The 20344-nt window shown below is 31.6% G+C and overlaps 2 protein-coding genes across 3 annotated transcripts; one reads left to right on the top strand and one right to left on the bottom strand.

The window, feature by feature from the left end:
* Nucleotides 1-6712: 6712 nt before the first annotated feature.
* On the bottom strand, nucleotides 6713-9662 carry LOC131622648 (uncharacterized). 2 transcript variants are annotated; one of them, XM_058893681.1, is made up of 6 exons: nucleotides 8454-9662; nucleotides 8258-8311; nucleotides 8024-8108; nucleotides 7775-7947; nucleotides 7298-7395; nucleotides 6713-6929 (listed from the first exon to the last, which is right to left on the bottom strand). In XM_058893681.1, the coding sequence occupies exons 1-5, from the start codon at nucleotides 8470-8472 to the stop codon at nucleotides 7316-7318; spliced, it is 411 nt and encodes a 136-aa protein (XP_058749664.1). In that variant the 5' UTR covers nucleotides 8473-9662; the 3' UTR covers nucleotides 6713-6929; nucleotides 7298-7315. The 2 variants fall into 2 exon arrangements, with proteins under 2 accessions (XP_058749664.1, XP_058749665.1); XM_058893682.1 differs by having other exon boundaries at nucleotides 7298-7382.
* A 3983-nt stretch (nucleotides 9663-13645) lies between these two features.
* Nucleotides 13646-14992, top strand: LOC131622634 (uncharacterized). Its single transcript, XM_058893671.1, has one exon. It carries the CDS (start codon nucleotides 13646-13648, stop codon nucleotides 14990-14992), a length of 1347 nt encoding a protein of 448 aa, XP_058749654.1.
* The last annotated feature ends 5352 nt before the right edge of the window (nucleotides 14993-20344 follow it).

Genomic DNA, 20344 nt, shown 5'->3' with positions numbered 1-20344 from the left:
GCCGCTTGGATATATTCTCTTACAGCCTACACAACAACAAAAAAAAATAGTTCAAATAGAGTACACAAATTCCTTTTCACAACATCATTTTACCATTGATTTTCAATTTGGACCATGAATGCACTATGATAATTTTATTAAAACTCAAGAAGGGATGATCAATGAAGTAGAAAGAAAAATCAAGCACACTTTCAAGAGGCGAGCTTCCTCGTGAAGACACACGCCGCGTGATATGGGGGCATAAGATTGTCCGATTTCAGTGAGAGACCGGCCTATTGAGCTTGGGCCGCTTGAAATAATCCTCACATGTCCATTAAACATGAGTGAGAACGCGTGTCCATACAGTGGTTGACCGAGGAGTGTCAATATGGGAAACTACTTCTCCCATGATTTCAGGGAGAATAAGTCTCCTCTCAGCCATCTTCTCTGGTCATGGGAATGAGTGAAATATGTTTTTTGATTCGTTAGCCCAGATCAAAGAGCCTCTATAAATATCACATACTTAAGAGTGAAGGGGAATCTCAAATAATTTCCACAAAAACTTTATAAAGAGACTCTTACAGCCCTACATGAGTTATCCCTGAACATAACCTTATACCCTAAACACCATAGGCTATCCTACACAAGGGGTTATCCTTATTTTACTTTTTAGCAAATATAATTAGCGTCCACCTTGGTGTAGGGCTACCTCTAATTATTCTCATCATGAGTGTCATAAAGGTTGATTTGCCTCCGAAAATTAAAGAAGACCACCATTTCCTCACAACTGTAATGGCTCACGAAGTCCTCGACGCACGTGTACTTAAGATTAATGGCCGCCATTAATTGCTTGGCATTTCTTGAGAAAGAAAAGGGGAAAAAGAATCACTACCATTATCTTTGCCAATAAATGAGCTGGTAGTACTTTCGTAACTACCAAACATGCTCAGTTTTATCAATTTATAATCAATTGTTCCATTAAGATATCATGCATTCCTATAGCAATTGTTTTACATCGTCATACACTTATTGCAGTTTGAAGGTGCTACCAAATTACTATTCTCATCTAAATCTCATATGATAGACATTCACTACAACATTTTTACTATACGGCAACGGCCGAAAACCGTTGCAAAATCCAAAAAATCCGTTGCCATTGCCTATTAGAACGGTTTTTGGACCGTGCCAATCTGAGGCGTTCCCTTATCCTTTCGCAACGGTTGTTTATCCAACAGCAACGTCTTACGTTGTTTAATAATCTTTAGAGAACGGTGCCAAACAACAACGGTTGCACCCCGTTTGCAAATTATAACCGTTGCAATTGGTTTAGTTAAGGGAACGGCTGTTTTACTTTCTATAGAAACGGTTTTTTACTGTAGTCCATGATTAGCCGTTCTGATTGACTCTAATATCAATTTCTTCTTCAATTACAACAACAACGCTTTATAACTACAGAAACACTTTCTAACCGTTGCAAAAGCTGAATTTTTTTTTTAAAAATAAAATCTGTTTGTTTAATAAACCTGATAAATAATATCAATCATCATTCACTTTTTTATATATAAGAATATTCAAATACAATTTTAATATGATATTAAATATTTAATAAATTAAATAACAAAATAACATCATTCATTCATTATATATCCTTATGCTTCGGTCCTGCAGTCAGTATGTGCTTCTTCACAAGTTCAATTATCTGCAATTTTGTGCATGTCCATTCAAATTTCAAGTAAAATTGGCAGTTACTGATTTTTTGAAATAAATCGAATGCAGATTGACAGAGATTAACAGCAGAGAACTTGGGGCAGCATGTTGAGATGTTAGCAGAAAAGAAATAAAGAGATTGGTTTCTACTACTATTGTTGTTGTAGCATATACCGGTAGTGAAATTGAGGAAATAATGTTATAAACACAAACAATAATTTGAAATAGGGAGTGAAAATGATTGAAACACAGAATAATTTGAAATAAAAAGAGGTTCATTTGCAGACCCTATATATTTCACACTTGCACAATGAGTGGAAAGGATGGTAAAGTAGTTTGTAGAGTTATTGAGATTAGCCAAAAATAATTTATTGTTGAGTGATGTATAAAAATTCAATTAAATTTAAATATATCTCATAAACTAAAACATAAACCCTCTCCTTGAATAGAGGCAACTAAAACAAATTCATTGAACTCAAAGTGGCTGGAGGTGTTTACTTGCAGGCAGTGTAGTAACTGAGCTTTATGAAATACATAAAAAACATAAAGTAGTGGCAAAAATGAAATATATCACAATTTTGGTTTATACATGAAGCTAATACTATAACATGAAGATTCCATTTCCGTATAAACATAGATGTGTTTCAACAATGTACAAGTAGCTTAAGTTTATCTTCAACCGAAAAGTTAAAAGTATTAATATAGATAAATAAAATCCCTACAAAGATAGACTTGTTCAACACACTAGCTTAAGTTATCATGTTCATCATACAATCACCTTGATTTCTCTAACATTAAGACAAACTATTCTCTAATTGCCTGAAAATAAAGAACAAGCACAAAGAAACCAGCATGTAGAAACAAGTTCAAGTAAATGAAGCAACACTCATATCTATTGACATAATAACACTCTGAATCATGGTCTCTAACTCTAATGAAAAGTTAGAAGTAATTTATTATCATGTCAATTGTAGTTACTCATCACCTTAACACTCAAAAGTTAGGAAACTCACCAGTTACTGCAGTTGAGTATGCCAACCCTTGAAATTTCTGCAACCCTTGAGGACAGCAATAACTAAAAAACTTAAACCCTAAAAAATCAACAATTCAAAATAACATTAGTTTCAATTTATGAATTGATTCCACTTATCATTTTGTTAGTGATAAAAGTGCAGAGAGAAAGTTCCCGAGTTCAACTGTATTGCTTGCCACGTACAGTCCCAGAGAGATGAGAAAGGGGTACAAATTAAAGATTACCTAGATAATGAAATATAAACCGGTTGAACTAAGAAGTGGTGATACCTCGTTCGTGAGTGACTGTTGTGTTCTTCGTTAACCTTCGTTCTCGAGTGACCAAGGCAATGAAGCTTACACAAGAGATCCAATCTGTATTGACAAATTGGACACGCAGGAGAGAATCATGTGTGATGAGAAGAAAGGGTTAGGTTCAGATTGATTAGCTTGAAGAATGAAAGGGTTAGGGTTTATTATGATTGTTTTGGTTGAAGAAGAGTCAAGAAAATTTGTTGGGAGGGAAGATTTGGGATTTTAGCGCTCAAGAAATTTTGGAAAGGGAACGGCCACAATTTAGATTAGCGCTCACTAATATTTGGAAAGGGAACGGTGCTTATTGAGAATTAGAAAAGTCATCTCTTCAATTAAGCCAAATGAAATTTTTCTTATAATAAATATTTTATTAAATATCAAAAAAAAAATATATTAGAAGGGTTTCAATCCGTTGCCGATATATGCCATTTTTTTGGTGATCTACGAGAACGGTTTTTAACCGTTAACATAAAATTTGTAAGAAATATATACCCTACCCCAACAAAATATAAAATTTGTTGTCTATTACTCTCTACGAGAACGGCGTTTTTACCACCTTAAAATTAGGCGTTGCCGTAGGATAAAAATGTTGTAGTGATTCTAAAAAAGAAAGGGTGTAATGAAGGAGGGAGGTGTTATACTTGTAACTGAATTGAAAAGATGGACTTGGGATTTTGGAAGAGGAACACCGATGCTCTATGACAAAAGAGTATGGGAGCGTGTTTGGAAAAGGAACTAAGGTTTTCCTTTTATAACACCAAAAACTAGGCCTAATAGGCAATGATGATTTCCCCTAGGCAGACCAACGATTAAAGTGAGATTCCCAACATCTCTTAACATCTCTAATGCATGCAGGGTCCTAAGTCATTTACCAACCCAAGGAAAAACCAACATTAGAAGAATCTAATGGTACCCATGTCGTTGTTTCAAATTGTTAGGGGAACTCGCACAAATTTAAGCTTGAGGGAATCATCCCAAGTTATGCTTGAGAAACTCCCACAAAGCAACACTTAAGAAACTATCCCCAAACTATGCATAAGGGACTCATCTCAAGTTATGCTTGATGGACTAACTCCAAGCTACCCTTGAGGAACTCGTCATAAGCTATTTTTAAAGGATTTTACCCAAGCGTTGCTTGAGGGATTTGCCACAAGCCCTCGTCAGAAAAAATCAATTGGGAAAAATCCTTAGAGAGAAACCTTAAGACCGCGAACAATCTAGCTAAACCATTTCATCCTTTTTAAACCCTTGTGCTTGAGGAACTCTATATCTTGATAATTTTATCAGGCTCTAAAAATGGATAATATATGAAGAAGAAAGGAAAGCCAAAGCACACTGCCACCCGTTATAGGGCCACATGTTGTCCAATATAGAGCATATGACCGCCTAAATTCAATTACATGTTGTTGTATTGGGTTTGGGCCGCCTGAAGTAACCCTCACTTACCTAGTAAACATGGGTGATGGCGTGTATCTATACAGTGAATGATCGAGGGTAGAGTCAACACGAGAAACTACTTCTACGATGTTTAACATGCTATTTGTAGAATTACAATGTCATGCTAGTTTAGGCTTCAAAATCTGGTTAACACGCTGTTTGCAGGATTACAATGGAATGCTAGTTTATGTTACCAAATCTGGTTAACATGTTGTTTGTAGGATTACAATGTAATGTTAGTTTATGTTATCAACTTTGGTTAACATGCTGTTTGTAAGATTACAATATCAGGCTAATACATTTTGACTTTTAGAAAAGGTGAATAAAAAAATAACTCAAGAAAACGCATACTATGAGTGTGGTTCACAAATTGTTTGTGTTGCTATGACGAAAAAATACAAGGAGGATGAAGCGGAAGTGAAAGTTGGAAACTTGTGTGAAAGGTCTAGAATCACAACCATTCAAATTCAACACAAGTTTGCAGCTCTCACTTCAGCTTCATCCTCCTTTCTTTGTGGATGTCATTCTGAGACAAGAAGATCAATTCTTAGTCCTCATTCTCCATGAATCTTTTCAATAAAATGTACGTTAGTGAAACATTTTATGATTTGATATGTTTGTTGTTCAATATATTTGCCTTGTTAAGGTTTGTTTATGTTTTTGTATGTCCTAGAATAAACTTATTATGTGCAGTTAGATGAGATTTAGTTCGACTCTAATTCCAGTTGAGTTTATTATATCATATGTAGATTGTTTGTTTCACCAATTCTTCGCTGAACATATGCATTTATTTAAATTGATTTAGAAAATGATAATCTCCAAATTAAATTTATTCGAAAAACAACTTAGATCAATCAATATTTTTTCAAATTACATACATCTTGTTATTCATCTTTCGCTCTTATTACCAGTGACGGTTGGGCTGAAGTTTGTGATATTATATAAGTTCTAGTCATTTATTTCATAACGGTCTACAATCCTTTAACCATGAAGTCTATAAAGACGAAGTTATCAAAGAGAGGTATAATTGTCCTAGTTCCCCAAGCAACATGTTGATAAAGTTAAAGTAGTTAAGGAGTGATATAATAGTTTATCATTAACACCAATTCTATCAAACTCACCGCAAAATCGAACACAAATTAACTAGAGTATTTAACTTAAACGGCAAGAAAGCAATGAGCGTTTTGTCGCCGTTCCTAATGAATTAACTATATATTTTAGCTATATTTACCAATATGTCACTTTTTTATCAGCTCTTCCTACATCCTGAGCTTATATATGTAAGCAACATACATGTAAAATAGAATTTACCATTGATAAATAGTTTAGGAAAAATGCTATTTACTTATTCTTTAAATTTAATTAGATTCTAATCATCAATATTATTGTTAATTTTATATATATATATATATATATATATATATATATATATATATATATATATATATATATATATATATATATATATATATATATATATATATATATATATATATATATATATATATACTAGTAGAAGACCCGTGCGTCCGCACGGGTAATTCATATCTTAATGTGAATAATGTAGTACAAATAAAATTTTAAATTTTAAATATTTAGAAAGAAGAATATTAAATTAAGACTAAAAAAATAGATATGAAATCAATATTTAATAAATCTGTTTTAGAGAGCAGTAGTATAAAAATACCAAAAGAAAATAGAACAACAATGATAAAAAATAGTCTTCAAAATGACTTCAAAATAAAAAAGACATTGTAGTGATAGCGACCCACGGGTATGTTCTTTAATATCTTATAAATCATTTGAAAAGATTTGGTTGTTGCTGTTATATATTTGTTGTTATAAATATTTACAAATATTTACTAAAAACTATAAATATTTATAAATATTTTGTTGATTTAAATAAAAAAGGTATTGTGGTGATAGCGACCCGTGAAAAAAGTGAGTTAAATTTACCCCAAAATATTTGCAGCAATACTACAAACATTATCATATAGATCATAAAATATTAAATATGAATTATTTTATAATATAAAAAATTAACAACATTCACTTAAATACATAATTGTATTATATTTACTAATTTATTCATACTTATTTCATATATATTTATTTTCATTTAATTTAATATTTTTAACTATATTTACTGCATTTAAAATCATAACATTTATTATTTTTATAAACTTGTTAATATCTATAAATAAAGAAATATAAATTATTTATTTTATCTATTACAAATATCTTTTTAGTTTATTACACAAACCATCAAATGTCACAAAAAAGCATAATCTTTCACTTAAAATAAACACATAACAACTCATTTATAAGAGGCTTTTGATTGACTAATCAGCATATACAACTTCTGTAATCTCTCTTTCTCACTTCATCCTATAAAGGCTTCCTTGCAAGTTTTACTATACATATTCATTGGTTGCTTCAGCTATAACTTTCAATCTCCTCATTTCCATTTCCATTTCATCCTATAATTTCAACACACAATTTTAAAAACCAGTATTATGACATGTGCCCCAACAAATTGTAAGATTATAAAAAAACCAATTATTAGCACTTTAGTTTACAGTTTTATTTAAGCATTATGTCAATTAAGACTCTAATGGAAGTGCAATCTCTTAATAACTCATTAATTATCACATTTGTAGAATCTATCACAGTCCAACAAAATATATTCAATCCCTCGTATTATAGAATCTATGACTCAGTCCCTCTAATCTTAATTTAAACAAAAAGATATTTCAATTTTTCAAAATTTTCACTCATGTAGAAGTGATATATACATTACAACTCCATTGATAAATTAACACTAAAATAAAAAAAGAATAGTATTTACCATTGACCGCTCTAGAATTCACAGATTGTAGTGAACCATTGTTTTCATAATAGTATATGAGAAGTTTCTGCATTGCCTTTGTGTTCTGTCAAAAAATTCTGTAGAGAAAAGTGAGGGATAATGCAAGAACATACATGGACCAACAAAAGCTAATCTTCAACATACATATACCAGTTATAGTAATTAAACATAATGCAAAAAAAAAAAATAAGTATCATTGAAAGCCATGCTTCATTTCTGAAACTCTTTTTCTTTCTCCTAAGATTCTCTGTGTTTCTTATACTGCATGCTTACAAAGCAAAAAATTAAATAACTAAACAAACAATTATCACTATAACCCAAATAATGACAATATATGCTAGGAAAATCACAACATGCAGCAGCAATTAAAATAAGTCAATTATGTGCATAAACTAACTTCGAAGAAATTCAAATATTTAACACTTCTTTTAGAGAGTATGCACTGTCAAGCATCACCTCTTCTTTTATTTCGTAACCTCATCCTCCAACGACGCAGCCATAGCCTTTTGCTTCTCACGATACTTCCGAACAGATTCTTTATTCCCCATCGGCCGCTTCTTCGACTTCTTCTCAGCAGACTCAACAAAGAAAGACACATATGTGTTGCCTCCAATTTTGAAATATGACATCTAAAGCAACTCATATTAATCAAAATATAACTAACTTGAGAAATTATCATTATTAAAGCCAAAAATTCAAACTTACATCATGTATTCACAACAAACACAGTCCATTGAAGCACCATTTTTAAGTGTTCGGCATGACCAGCATTCGGGTAGTACAAAAACAGCTATCAGATATAGATAGAATGATCAAAAAATTAACTATATGAGCAGTAAAAAAAACTAAAAAACTCAGTTTTCTCATTATAGATGGATAAATAACTAACTTTCACATTTGAAAGCATTGCAGACTACCAAACTATCTAACACAACTTACATTGAATGCCTTCGGTAAAGGGCACACAGTACACTTGCAGGTTGCAGCCCATTTCTGAATTCCATCAAGTCCCATTTAGTTTTGAGGAGGCATCAGAGACAAGTTCATGCTATCAATCATTAAGCAATCACAGACACACAAAGCTACACGATATAGGAAACAAATAACTTATGCATGCAAAAACAACTATTTGTACCTGTATTACAGAACTTCATGCACTGAAATTGTCAAGTGGAGTTTCATTTTGCTGCAATCCATTGTTAGTAGAGCAGGATATAGATCAAATGTTTGTGTCAAAGTGGATTTACATCAATCACCAGATAATTCAACCACAATTCTAATAGGAAGATATGATTTACCAAATTTAGAGCATTTTTTAAATCAAGAAATAACTTAACTTTTTGATGCAGGCTCAACATTCCAATCAATCAACTTATAACTTCGAAAGGTATTAGGAAATTCCATATGGTGCGCAGCAAGTCGTCCAATTATACACAGCAAGTCTCCAAATATATATGTATGTCAAGTAGAGAACATTGAAGTGCAGGGCAATTCTTCATAACAGAAATTACAAAACTCCAGTTAATATTTCTTCCAAATATGATCACCAAATGATATCATAAAAAATAAAAATAAAACAGAAGAGAAAGAATCAAGAAACCGGCAGGGGCATTTCATCGAATACTTTGTAAGCGAGATTGCAAACGAAATTTTCTTCTTCTCGTCGCTTCAACATGTAAGTAATCCTCCAATTCAGCTTCATAATTACTTCTTATGTATATAATTCAAACCAAAACCAACTCAGAATCACAAGCTATAGCGAAACCGTAATTATGTCAAACCGCAAAAACGAAGTTTACCGTGTTTAAATCGTAAAACTAACATTGTATCTTCATTCTGAACCGATTCTGAATGTTGTAATGAACAGCAACAAAAACCAATTTCAAAACAAAACAACACCTAATTCGAACCTCGCAAAAAAACACAAAACAAATTTTTTTCTGGAAGAGTAGTAACACGTGTAAACAACTTACATGAAAACAGAATAAATGCTATGCATAAAACTCACAAAACAACTGCAAGGACAGCCAAATAAAAATGCAAAGAAGCTCCTAAATTGAATCTACAAATGGGAGAGTGAAAGAAGAAATTTTGTAGAAAATCTACAAAAAGTTCATAACCTTTGCGAAAGAAGATGAGCACAAGTTTTTTCAACCGTTCACGCTCGATACGCTCGATCTGTGTCCCGTATTGACGTTCATTTGTGTCATTGTTCACTCTTGGAAAAAATATGCACTCAAGGAGGGGCTAGGGTTTTGCGGAGGAACACAAAGAGAGAAAGGGGCTAGACCAGAAAGAGAGAGAAGTGAGAATGATAGTGAAAATGTTTTTTGAAAATGGAAAGAGAGAGGGAAAGCACTGCACATACAAAAGGGTTTTTCTTGATATTTTGAAAATATCCACCGGTTAATACATGGTATTAACAAACAACTAAGAAATGAAAAGAGGGTGGGTGCCACTTGGAGAAATGGTGAAAGCTGATTGGTGGGAATAAAATTTGATTTTATTTTTTAGTACAATAAATATTTTGATTAAGGGTAATTTAGGGTGTTTGGTGGCATGTAATATTATTAGTTAGGTAGTTGATATATATATATATATATATATATATATATATATATATATATATATATATATATATATATATATATATATATATATATATATATAATATGACAATATTTATGTAATGATACAGAAATAAACCGTGGCAAGATAAATGGCTTAGAATGCATAACATATAATCACGGTTTTAAATCTGTGGTCATAACCAAACCGTGGCTATATCTTGAACTAATACTGTGTCATAAACGTTAAAATGAAACCGTGGCTTTACCATATCGCCACAGTTTTGCAGTCATGGCAAATACAAACCGCGGCCTTAATCAAGCTACCTAAACCGTGGCCTAAAAAAGCCACGGTTGTCAAAAAAACGTGGTATATACCAAAAAACCGTGGACTATACTTTAGACCACGGCCGAATATCCCACAGTTGGATTTTCGTGGCCAAACCGTGGCCTCAGCGTTACGCCACGGTTATTTTGCATATAGCCTCGGTTTCTTGGGCGTGGCAGGAGACTTTTTTTTTTTTGGTAGTGAAAGAATTATGAAGAATTATAGTAAACTTATTCTAGTTTACAAATAAGGTAATACAGATAACTATGATTTCAGTCATGTTTCATTTTTTCCCTACAAGGCACTAAATTTAACAAATTTATTGGATCCTAGTGAATCATATGCTATATCATGCAACATTTCAAATTCTTACTCATCCCTCATATACGGTCTTGAACCTAAAAAAAATGCACCTCTTCATACATGCATGGAATCTGATTTGAAGTTATCTGAAACATAACTAGGCAATAGTAAATGGGGGCGATACATGTCCTATATAAGTTGATGCTCTTATTATTTTTCAAAACAAATGCAGTAAATTTAGGCAAAGAATATATTTTATTAATATGTTGAGAAATTACTTTAGTCGAATATGAAATTTTTTCTTCCCATAGCTAAAATACATATCATCCAGATGGAATATAAGCATCAAATGTACTACTGAGTACTGACTCATTTAACAGACATAATATCTTTGCATGTTGCATTTTGTATCATGTCATTCATTACCATTGTAAAATAGCAGAAGGAACTGAAAATTGGATTAAGTTATGATCTTTAGATGTGACATTTTAGATAGGCAAATTGACCTGGTATTGTAATTCTGAGTATTGTTCTTTTGAGAAAGAATATGTAGCCAATTGAAACGGTTTTGATAGTTATGCCCGATTCTTCAATATCTAAAATATGATTGGATGAAAGGAAATTGAGGAAGTGAAATAATCATTCTCATTGTTTGATTCTGGAATATGTTAAGAACACTATTTATTACAACAATGAATAGCTAGCCATTGCAGCTGAAAGCTATGATTAACTATTCCAACCAATATATTTCTTAAGGAAAATTTATGGGGAGAATAAGGAAAGGGATGAGAGTTAAAGGAAAGGTATCAAAACAAGAAGGTGGTTGAATTAATGTTTAAAATTTTTCTCTTTTACAAAAAATTAAGTGATAAATATTTATTTTGTGTATAAAAAAATGTTTTGAATATTTTTAACTGAAATAGTTGTTAGTTATTTTATTTTTAAAACTCAAGGTAATAGTTTAATTTAGATTAAAATTACTATTGTTTACTTTTATTCAATAGATCTATTTATATAAGTAGGAAGGTAACTAATGACACCACTACAAGAAATCCTTAGAATAGCCAGGGGAATTAGCCAGGGGTTAAGCCCCACGCAAATAAATGACGTTGCTTGGGGTTAAGCCCCTCGCAAAACACAATTTAAAAAAAAAAAATAAAATTTGCATACCTAGGGGAGACCCCTCGCAAATAGAAGAAGAGGGAAATTTTGATTTTGAAAATCTGCATTGCGAGGGGATACCCCAAGTAAAGGAAAGTGGCGCCAAAAAGAAAATTTATTCGTCAGCTAGTGCAGCATTTAGCGAGGGGTCATCCCCAAGGAAAAAAAAGTACAGATTTTAGAGAGGGGTAACCCTCGGAAAAAAGACAGTACTGTCTCATCAACTGGCGCAAGCAGACTGCGCGTGCAGTCTTTATTTCCAAGGTGCATTTTGCGAGGGGTCCCCCCACGCCTCGTTTGACCGTTTTATTTCCGAGGGGCTGCCCCTTGATGATTTCTGACCCTCATGTGCACGCATTGACTTCTTCTTCTGTTTCCGAACGTTGCACCCATTTCAAACCCATATATCTACATATTTATTTTCTTCTTCCTTTAACAAAAATCCCCATTCCTCTCAACTCCTCACAACCTCATTCATCTCAACTCCTCACAATCTCATTCATCTCAACCAACAACACTATAATTTTAAGGTAAAAATTCTCCTCTACTTCCTCTAAGTAATGTTATACATTCTTTTTGATTTAATATATAATCTAATTTTGTTTTTTTTATACAACAATTAATTTATAGAAGAAAAAATCTTGGAAGAAAACTCTGATATTTTGAAGGGAATCTTCAGTCTACAAGTTATCTTCAATTAAGGTACACATATAAAATTTTTGAAATTTTTTTATATGTGTTTATGATGGAAGTGTGTGTGTATATATATATATATATATATATATATATATATATATATATATATATATATATATATATATATATATATAGTGTGTATGTTGTTATATATAAATTTTCTGTATGTGTTTAGATTACAGTTTATATATTTTTTGTATGTGTGTTAGTAAATATTATAATCTTTATTTAGAAAACAGTATTTATATATTAAATAAAAAATACGATTTTTATATATTATAAAAATATTATTTAAAAACAGTATATTTTATAAAACCAGTATATTTAAAAAAACGATTTTTATATATTGTAAAAGTAAAAACATTATAATTTTAATTCAAAAACAGTATATTTAAAATGGTATAATAGTTTAAAAACTGTATAAACAGTATAATAATATAAAAATAGTATGTATTTGAAAATAGTATGCATTAAAAACAATAAGTATTTAAAAAACCAGTATAAAAATTTTGTATTGTTAATATTATTATATCAAAAAAACAGTTTATAAATTTTGTACTTTTGAAATTAAAATTATATTTGAAAATAGTATGCATTAAAAACAATAAGTATTTAAAAAAACGGTATAAAAATTTTGTATAGTTAATATTATTATATAAAAAAACAGTTTATAAATTTTGTACTTTTGAATTTAAAATTATATTTGATAGTTTATTATATTTAATATATATATATATATATATATATATATATATATATATATATATATATATATATATATATATATATATATATATATATATATTTGATAGTTTATTGTATGTTTTAAAAACAAAATATTTTTTTAGAAACAAATATTTTTTAGGACTAAAAACAAGTATATAGTTTATATATGTTTAGAAAAAGACAAATATTGAATATAATTTTATTGTATGTAATTAAAAATAGTATATAAAAACAATATATTTATTAAAACGGTATATAAATAAATTAGTATATATATGTTTATATCTCACAAATTTGTGTGCTTTTGTGTATATATATAGTTTAAAAGCAAGTATGTATGTTTAGGACTAAAAACAAGTAAATATATTTTAAAAACAAGTATATAGTTTATATATGATTCACATGTATATATTTTTTTAGGACTAAAAACAACTAAATATATTTTAAAAACAAATATTTTTTAGGACTAAAAACAAGTATATAGTTTATTTATGTTTAGAAAAAGACAAATATTGAATATAATTAAACATGATTCACATGTGCAGTATGGAACATTACCAATTCTATCGTAGTTGGATGTATGATAGAATGTTTCCTGGACGACGTGTGCTTAAACCACTTTTTATGGAAGGAGTTGTTGCGTTTCTCTCGTATGCATTTTCTCAAGAATGTTGTCGCAGGGAAGGAGGGGTAAGGTGTCCGTGTTTAAAGTGTGGTCGCAGAAATATTATTAGTGACCCTAGTGAAGTGAAACGTCACTTGGAGAGAGTGGGTTTTAGGCCAAATTACTGGGTTTGGACATCTAATGGGGAAACAAGGCAGGAGATGAATAGAGAGGCTTCTAGAAGTCAAACACATATAGAACCAGATATAAATAGAGTTGATCCAGGGAGTAGTTCATCACATATGCAATGCCAGGAGCAATTTAATCTCGTCGAGGAGATGTTCACTGACGCATTAGGGGTGAATGTAGCGTATGATGAACCACAAGACTTAGATGGAGAAGAGTTCCCGAATGAGAAAGCTCAAAGGTTTTATCAGCTGTTGAAAGAAATAAATATACCATTGTTTGAGGGGTCTTCTGACTCTAAGCTATCAATGTGTGTGAGACTTTTGGCTGCGAAATCAAATTGGAATGTTCCTGATCAGTGTTTAGAATTCTTTGCGAGAATGATGTTGGACGCGACTCCTGTGAAAGAAAACATGCCTACAAGTTATTATGATGCAAAGAGGATGGTGTCGAAGTTGGGATTAGAAGTAAAAAAGATTGATTGTTGCATTAGAGGTTGCATGTTGTTTTATGACAACGAGTTTGGTACAAATGATGGGGAATTGGAGGAATGTAAGTTTTGCGAGAGTCCGAGGTATTTAGTTAACAGTAAAGGAGTTGACCAAAGGCAAAATCGCATTGCAGTGAAATCTATGTTCTATCTACCAATAATACCTAGGTTGCAAAGAATGTTTGCATCAATGCACAGTGCAAGCCAAATGGCATGGCACCATACAAACAGAATTAGTTCAGGCATGATGCGACATCCATCTGATGGCGAGGCATGGAAACACTTTGATAGAGTTCATCTTGAATTTGCACTTGAACCCAGAAATGTCCGACTTGGATTATGCTCAGATGGTTTCACTCCTTATAATTTTTCAGGAAATGCATATTCTTGTTGGCCAGTTATTGTTACCCCGTACAATCTCCCTCCTGAGATGTGCAAGACGAAACCTTACATGTTTTTGACATGCATCATTCCGGGACCGTCGAGTCCAAAGGCGGGAATCGATGTTTATTTGCAACCTTTAATTGATGATCTCAAGAGGCTGTGGGTGGGAGCGTGGACTCCACCTATATTAGCCACCGAAATGCTGATGGAGAAGGATCAAGCGGCGTAGTAGAGATTTCAAAATGAGATATGCTGATGGAGAAGGATCATCCACTCCACCTATATTAACCGCCGAAATGCTTGAAACTGTGAGAAACTTGGCAAATACTGAGGCAGCACAACAAGTAGCAGCAAGAAATTTGGAAATTGAAGAGATGAAGAGAAAACAATTAGAGATGCAGGAGGAAATGCAAAGAAGAGAAAGAGAATTACGGGAAGAAATGAGGAGAGAATTTCAGGAAGAAATGAGGAGGCAAGCACAAGAGTATCAAGAAGCAATGCAAATTGCAAATGAGCGGTCACAAAGGTTTGATCAATTTTTTACTTCACAAAATATGGGTGGTGGATTTGGAGGAACTAGTGGATATGGAGGAGTTGATGAAGAAGAGGAGGAACAAGATGGGGGGAATAATTAAATTTACATATTTAAGTTTATTTTAATTTGTATGGAACAATTTGTGTTAACTATTTTGAAATTATTTTTAAATATTATTGTAATTTTGTATGGTGTTTCATTTTTATTATATTTGCTTAAATATTAATTATTATATGTATTATAATAATTTCGTTTTAATTTGAATTATTATATATATATATATATATATATATATATATATTAATTTAAATTATATTATAATTATATATTTTTTAATTATTATATATGATTTTGAAAATTATATTTCTTTTCAATTATATGCTGCTTTTTGCGAGGGGCTTATCTCCAAGCAAAAAAATTATATGCTGCATTTTGCGAGGGGCTAATTCCCAAGCAAAATATATGACGCAGCCTGCCCCTTGCACACTGCTAGCTGGTGCCTACGGCTGTAAGGTGCAGAGGAGACTATTAACTTTGCATTTAGCGAGGGGGGTAGCCCCTGGCAATTTAGCGAAGTGGTTAGCCCCTCGGTAATGGATTTGCGACCCCCTGTTTTGCTAGAGGAGTAATCCCCTCACAATTTGTGCATTTGTGAGGGATTTTTACCTTTAGTGAGGGGTTTAGCCCCTAACAAATTGCAGTATTTCTTGTAGTGCACCCTCTCATATTATAATTTTTGTTATGTTTTTCTTATGATGTTAATTATATTTAATGCTAACATTGAAAGAAACAGAACAAGTTAGAGTAGAAATCAAAATATTATGGAAAAATTTAAAAGGTTTGCTATGTTTACACTTCATTTGTGTACACATCAGGCCTACACCATATATGCCAACAAACAAAATTTATCTTGCACATAAATGAAGACAAGAAAAATTATTAAAAAGTGAAAATGGTATGTGTTGTATATAAATACGATATGGGTGTTATAAAATGGTGTAAACATATTATTTTCCAAAATTTAATTCAACTCAAAATTCTTCTAACGAGGCAATTTTACAACAATTTGTATAGTGAAAGTTACATTGATAAGAAGTGGCGAGACGGACACAAAATAATTGAAAATAATGAAAAAATGTAAAGAATTCATCAAATCGCAATATGATTTCATCGATTGTGGTGCGATCCATGATGCCAACAAAAATGCTAGCCCTTTGAAATAATGCTAGCCATTTTCAATTCGACTTTTTGTTATTCTCATTAAGTCGAGCTTGCAAAGCGATTTTCGTCCTTGTCTTTTTGTTATTTTTCTCTTCCATTCTTTGCTCATGAACTTCAACACAAGTAATAAGAGAGAAGAGAATGAGAGAGAGAGAGAGATAGAGATATAGTTCATGGTGACAATGATATTTTTCAATTACTAATGATGAGGATGTCTCGAAAGCATTCATACAAGTGTGTTACAAAGTGATTAGGACATAAAACAAACAATTAAAAAGCTAGAAAAATTAAAAACTCGGACCTGTAACCGGTTAATATAAATCATTAATCAGTTACAGCTGTTACAACAATTAAATCAAAATTATATTAATCGATTACGTTGATCGGTTACACCTGCGATGATTTCTGTTTTCTACCGCTCATAAGTGATTTTCTTTCGGCTGTAACCGGTTACACTCCAGTATTAACCAGCTACAACATTTGAATTAGTGTATTTTCACACAACACAACATATTTTCCTTCTAAAAAAACCCGATTTTAAGTACATAATTAAACATAAATTGTATCAAAGTTTATTTCTTTTAGTTATTTTTTCAGTTTTTAAGCATCTCATAATAATATGAAAAAAATTTAATTTATATAATTATACATTTTATAATAAGACAAATAATTTTAATTATGTTTGTGTATAAACTAATATATATATATATATATATATATATATATATATATATATATTTATATAGATATAGATATATATATAAATATATATAAACAAACCCAACATCTTATACGACATATATAGTCCTATTTTTGCCACATCATTAAAAATCTATGTCACATAAAATATATTTTTATGTGGCACCTATAAAAACTCAAATTCACTTTCTTTTTTAAAATTACTTCTCTATTAGATGTCATAGGTTCAATATCCGATAATTACAATTGTCTAATTAACTTAACAAAAATTTACTACTAACTTCAATATATCACTACAAGAAAAGTGTTGATTAGCTGGGTGAGTTTGCCAGGTGACATACACCTCGCAAATTATTGCAGTTGCGGAGTACAAACCACCACGCAACCTAATTTTTTTTAAAATATATATATATATATATATATATATATATATATATATATATATATATATATATATATATATATATATATATATATATATATATATATATATATATATGTGTGTGTGTGTGTGTGTGTGTGTGTTTTTCCATCTCGCAACGGAGGGAGGGAAGTTTGAAATTTTGGAAAAAAAAGTTGCAGAGTGTTAATCACCCCGCAAGTTTTTTTTTTTGAAAATTTTGGGGAAAAAATAAATCTAGCCATTAATGATGGCACAAAGTCATAGGGGTGCTTTGTCAGACAAATAAGTTGCGGGGTGGGTTGCACTTCGCAACGTGCAATGTCTTTTTTTATTGCGGGGTGTTTACCACTACGCAAGTTTTTTAATAAAATTAGGGGGAAAATAAATCTGGAAATTAATGATGATACAGAGCAGCAGGACATGTGTTAGACAAGGAGGTTGCGTGGTGAATTGCACGCCGCAAATCTCAACGTCAAAATATTTGATGGGTGTTTCTCACCTCGCAAAAGTTTTCTAATAATCCCACCTTCTCATTTCCATTTCCCACAGTCAGTACACACACCATCATGTTCCCATTCTCTCTCTCATTTTCACGAACAACCCACCGCAAACCACACAAAAAAACCCTAAAAATCTCTATTTTTCTTACAAATCAACACATCAAAACTCAAAGTAAAGTTGTTGGATTCAAATTTCTCTTTCTTACTGCATTAACTATAATAGTTTATATATTTTCCTTGCAATCTTATCATCTATTTCATCATTATTAATATATTATTGAAAGATGAAACTAATTTTACCGGTATATTAATGTTTATTTAATATAGGTAAATTATTTAAATCAATATAATACAAGTTTTGTTTAGAAAAAACAATATTATTAACTACTTACAAAAACTTAATTGCTAGATGAACATATAAATAAAGACAAAAACCAAAGTAATAATCTAACAAAATTTACACTAAAATTCCACATTCGAACAACTCAGACTCTATGTAACCTATTGATCGGTCACCATTTCTACTTATTTTCCGTCATGTATTCGATCTAAATCTATCGATTTGGTAACACTTTGATCATTGTTTTATTATTTTGTTTAAGTATCTCATGTTTGATTGCTTTTATGTTTACTTTACATTATGTTTTATTTTAAGTTATTTAGATTCTTTTGATGCCGTTTGGTTGGTTTTGTACAGGTTTCAGTTTAAGTTGAAGAGTCTAAAGTGTCAATGCAACAATGGAAGAAGATGAGAAAGGTTTGAAGATGAAATAATAAAATACTGGAGTCAAGCACGGCCCGTGCTTCCAAGCACGGCCCGTGTCAGATGAATGACACTTCTCCATACAAAAATCCAGGGGGACAACACGGCCGGCCGTGTGGCTGAGCACGGCCCGTGTCAGGACTGCTGGGAGCAAAAATAAAAAAAATCATATAAGAGCAGCACGACCAGTGCTTCCAAGCACGGCCTGTGTTGCTGAGAGCGTGAAAACTTCCAAGTTTAGGGTTTTTTCATTAAATCTCCACTTTGGGGGCACTTTAGACATTCCACTTGGCTGAGATTTGTACCTAGACTATTTAGTTGAGTTTGAGAGATTATTTTGGGACTTTTGCATCATACGATAGAAAATCACAGAGGAGATAAGATAGCTTCATCAAGAGTTTTTGCACCATTATTTTTTAGTAATGTCTACATTCTTTATTATGTCTTTCTTGAATATTATGAGAGGCTAAACCCCCGAATGCTAGGGGGTGGTCCTGATTTGGTTTATGTAATGACTCTGAATTCTTGATTTCATCAATACATTGGTTTATGTTATTCAGTTAAATTATGCATTGTTCTTAATGTTTTCTTTATCGGTCAAATAAGGATTAATCTACGGCTAACAATACAGGACTGTAGTTGTTAGGGTTTGTGCATAATTTGATTATAGTAGATATCACCTAGGACTAGGGATACCCTATAATTGCCACATATTCTTGATTATATAAAAGCTTGGTTTCAATTTAGGTTCCTAAGGACTTAGGATTTAGGTTGGAAGACCAAAGGTTTTTTCACTAAGGGCTTAGGAGAAAACACCCTAAAGATGTGGTAACTGAATGTTATGAACTTGTTGAAGAGATCTTAATTCTGAGTGTTACATGCCAAATCAACCACTCACCCTAGCATCTCATATATTTGATAACAAAAATCAATTTATTTTCTCATTATTTTTACTTTGCAAGGATTTAATCCACCAAAACCAAAACATTAGTTTTTGTTCAATTGAATCATACTTTAAGAATCTGTATTTCCTACGTAGTCCTTGAGATCGACATTCGGGGAATTTTCCCTATTATTACTACAGAGGCAAAAATAGTACACTTGTTATTTTTCCGATCAAGTTTTTGGCGCCGTTGCCGGGGACTGCCAAAATACAGATTTTTAACTTAAGTTCAATTGAAATTTTGTTGCTCTGCAACTAAAATTTTATTTTCTGCACTTTTTATTTTTTTTTCTAATTCTATTATTTGTCTAATCTGTGTATGCGAGGTAAGGCCTCAGCTGAATTTCTTTTTGATGCAGAAATTGAAAGAACTTTGCACGCAAGGCGTAGACAAGCTCGGTCGGCTAAGCTAGAATCTGAAGAAGAAATTGTTACAATTCATTCAGATTTAAGTTCTGAAAGTGAAGAAGAAATCATGGGTGAAAATCCTCCTCCTCCTCCTGAGAGGCTCCTTGAT

This window comes from Vicia villosa, unplaced genomic scaffold (assembly GCF_029867415.1).
Source record: "Vicia villosa cultivar HV-30 ecotype Madison, WI unplaced genomic scaffold, Vvil1.0 ctg.000034F_1_1_3, whole genome shotgun sequence".
In the NCBI taxonomy this organism is placed as follows: Eukaryota; Viridiplantae; Streptophyta; class Magnoliopsida; order Fabales; family Fabaceae; genus Vicia; species Vicia villosa.
This window is presented reverse-complemented; position numbering and strand designations above follow the sequence as displayed.

Excerpts from the sequence above, each read along its gene's own strand:
- LOC131622648 (XM_058893681.1), bottom strand. Across the intron at positions 8,109-8,257 it reads CTTTACCGAAGGCATTCAAT|CTGTTTTTGTACTACCCGAA; the intron begins GTAAGTTGTGTT and ends TATATCTGATAG. Across the intron at positions 7,948-8,023 it reads GTTTGTTGTGAATACATGAT|ATGTCATATTTCAAAATTGG; the intron begins GTAAGTTTGAAT and ends GAGTTGCTTTAG.
- LOC131622634 (XM_058893671.1), top strand. The coding sequence starts at position 13,646 with ATGGAACATTACCAATTCTATCGTAGTTGGATGTATGATAGAATGTTT.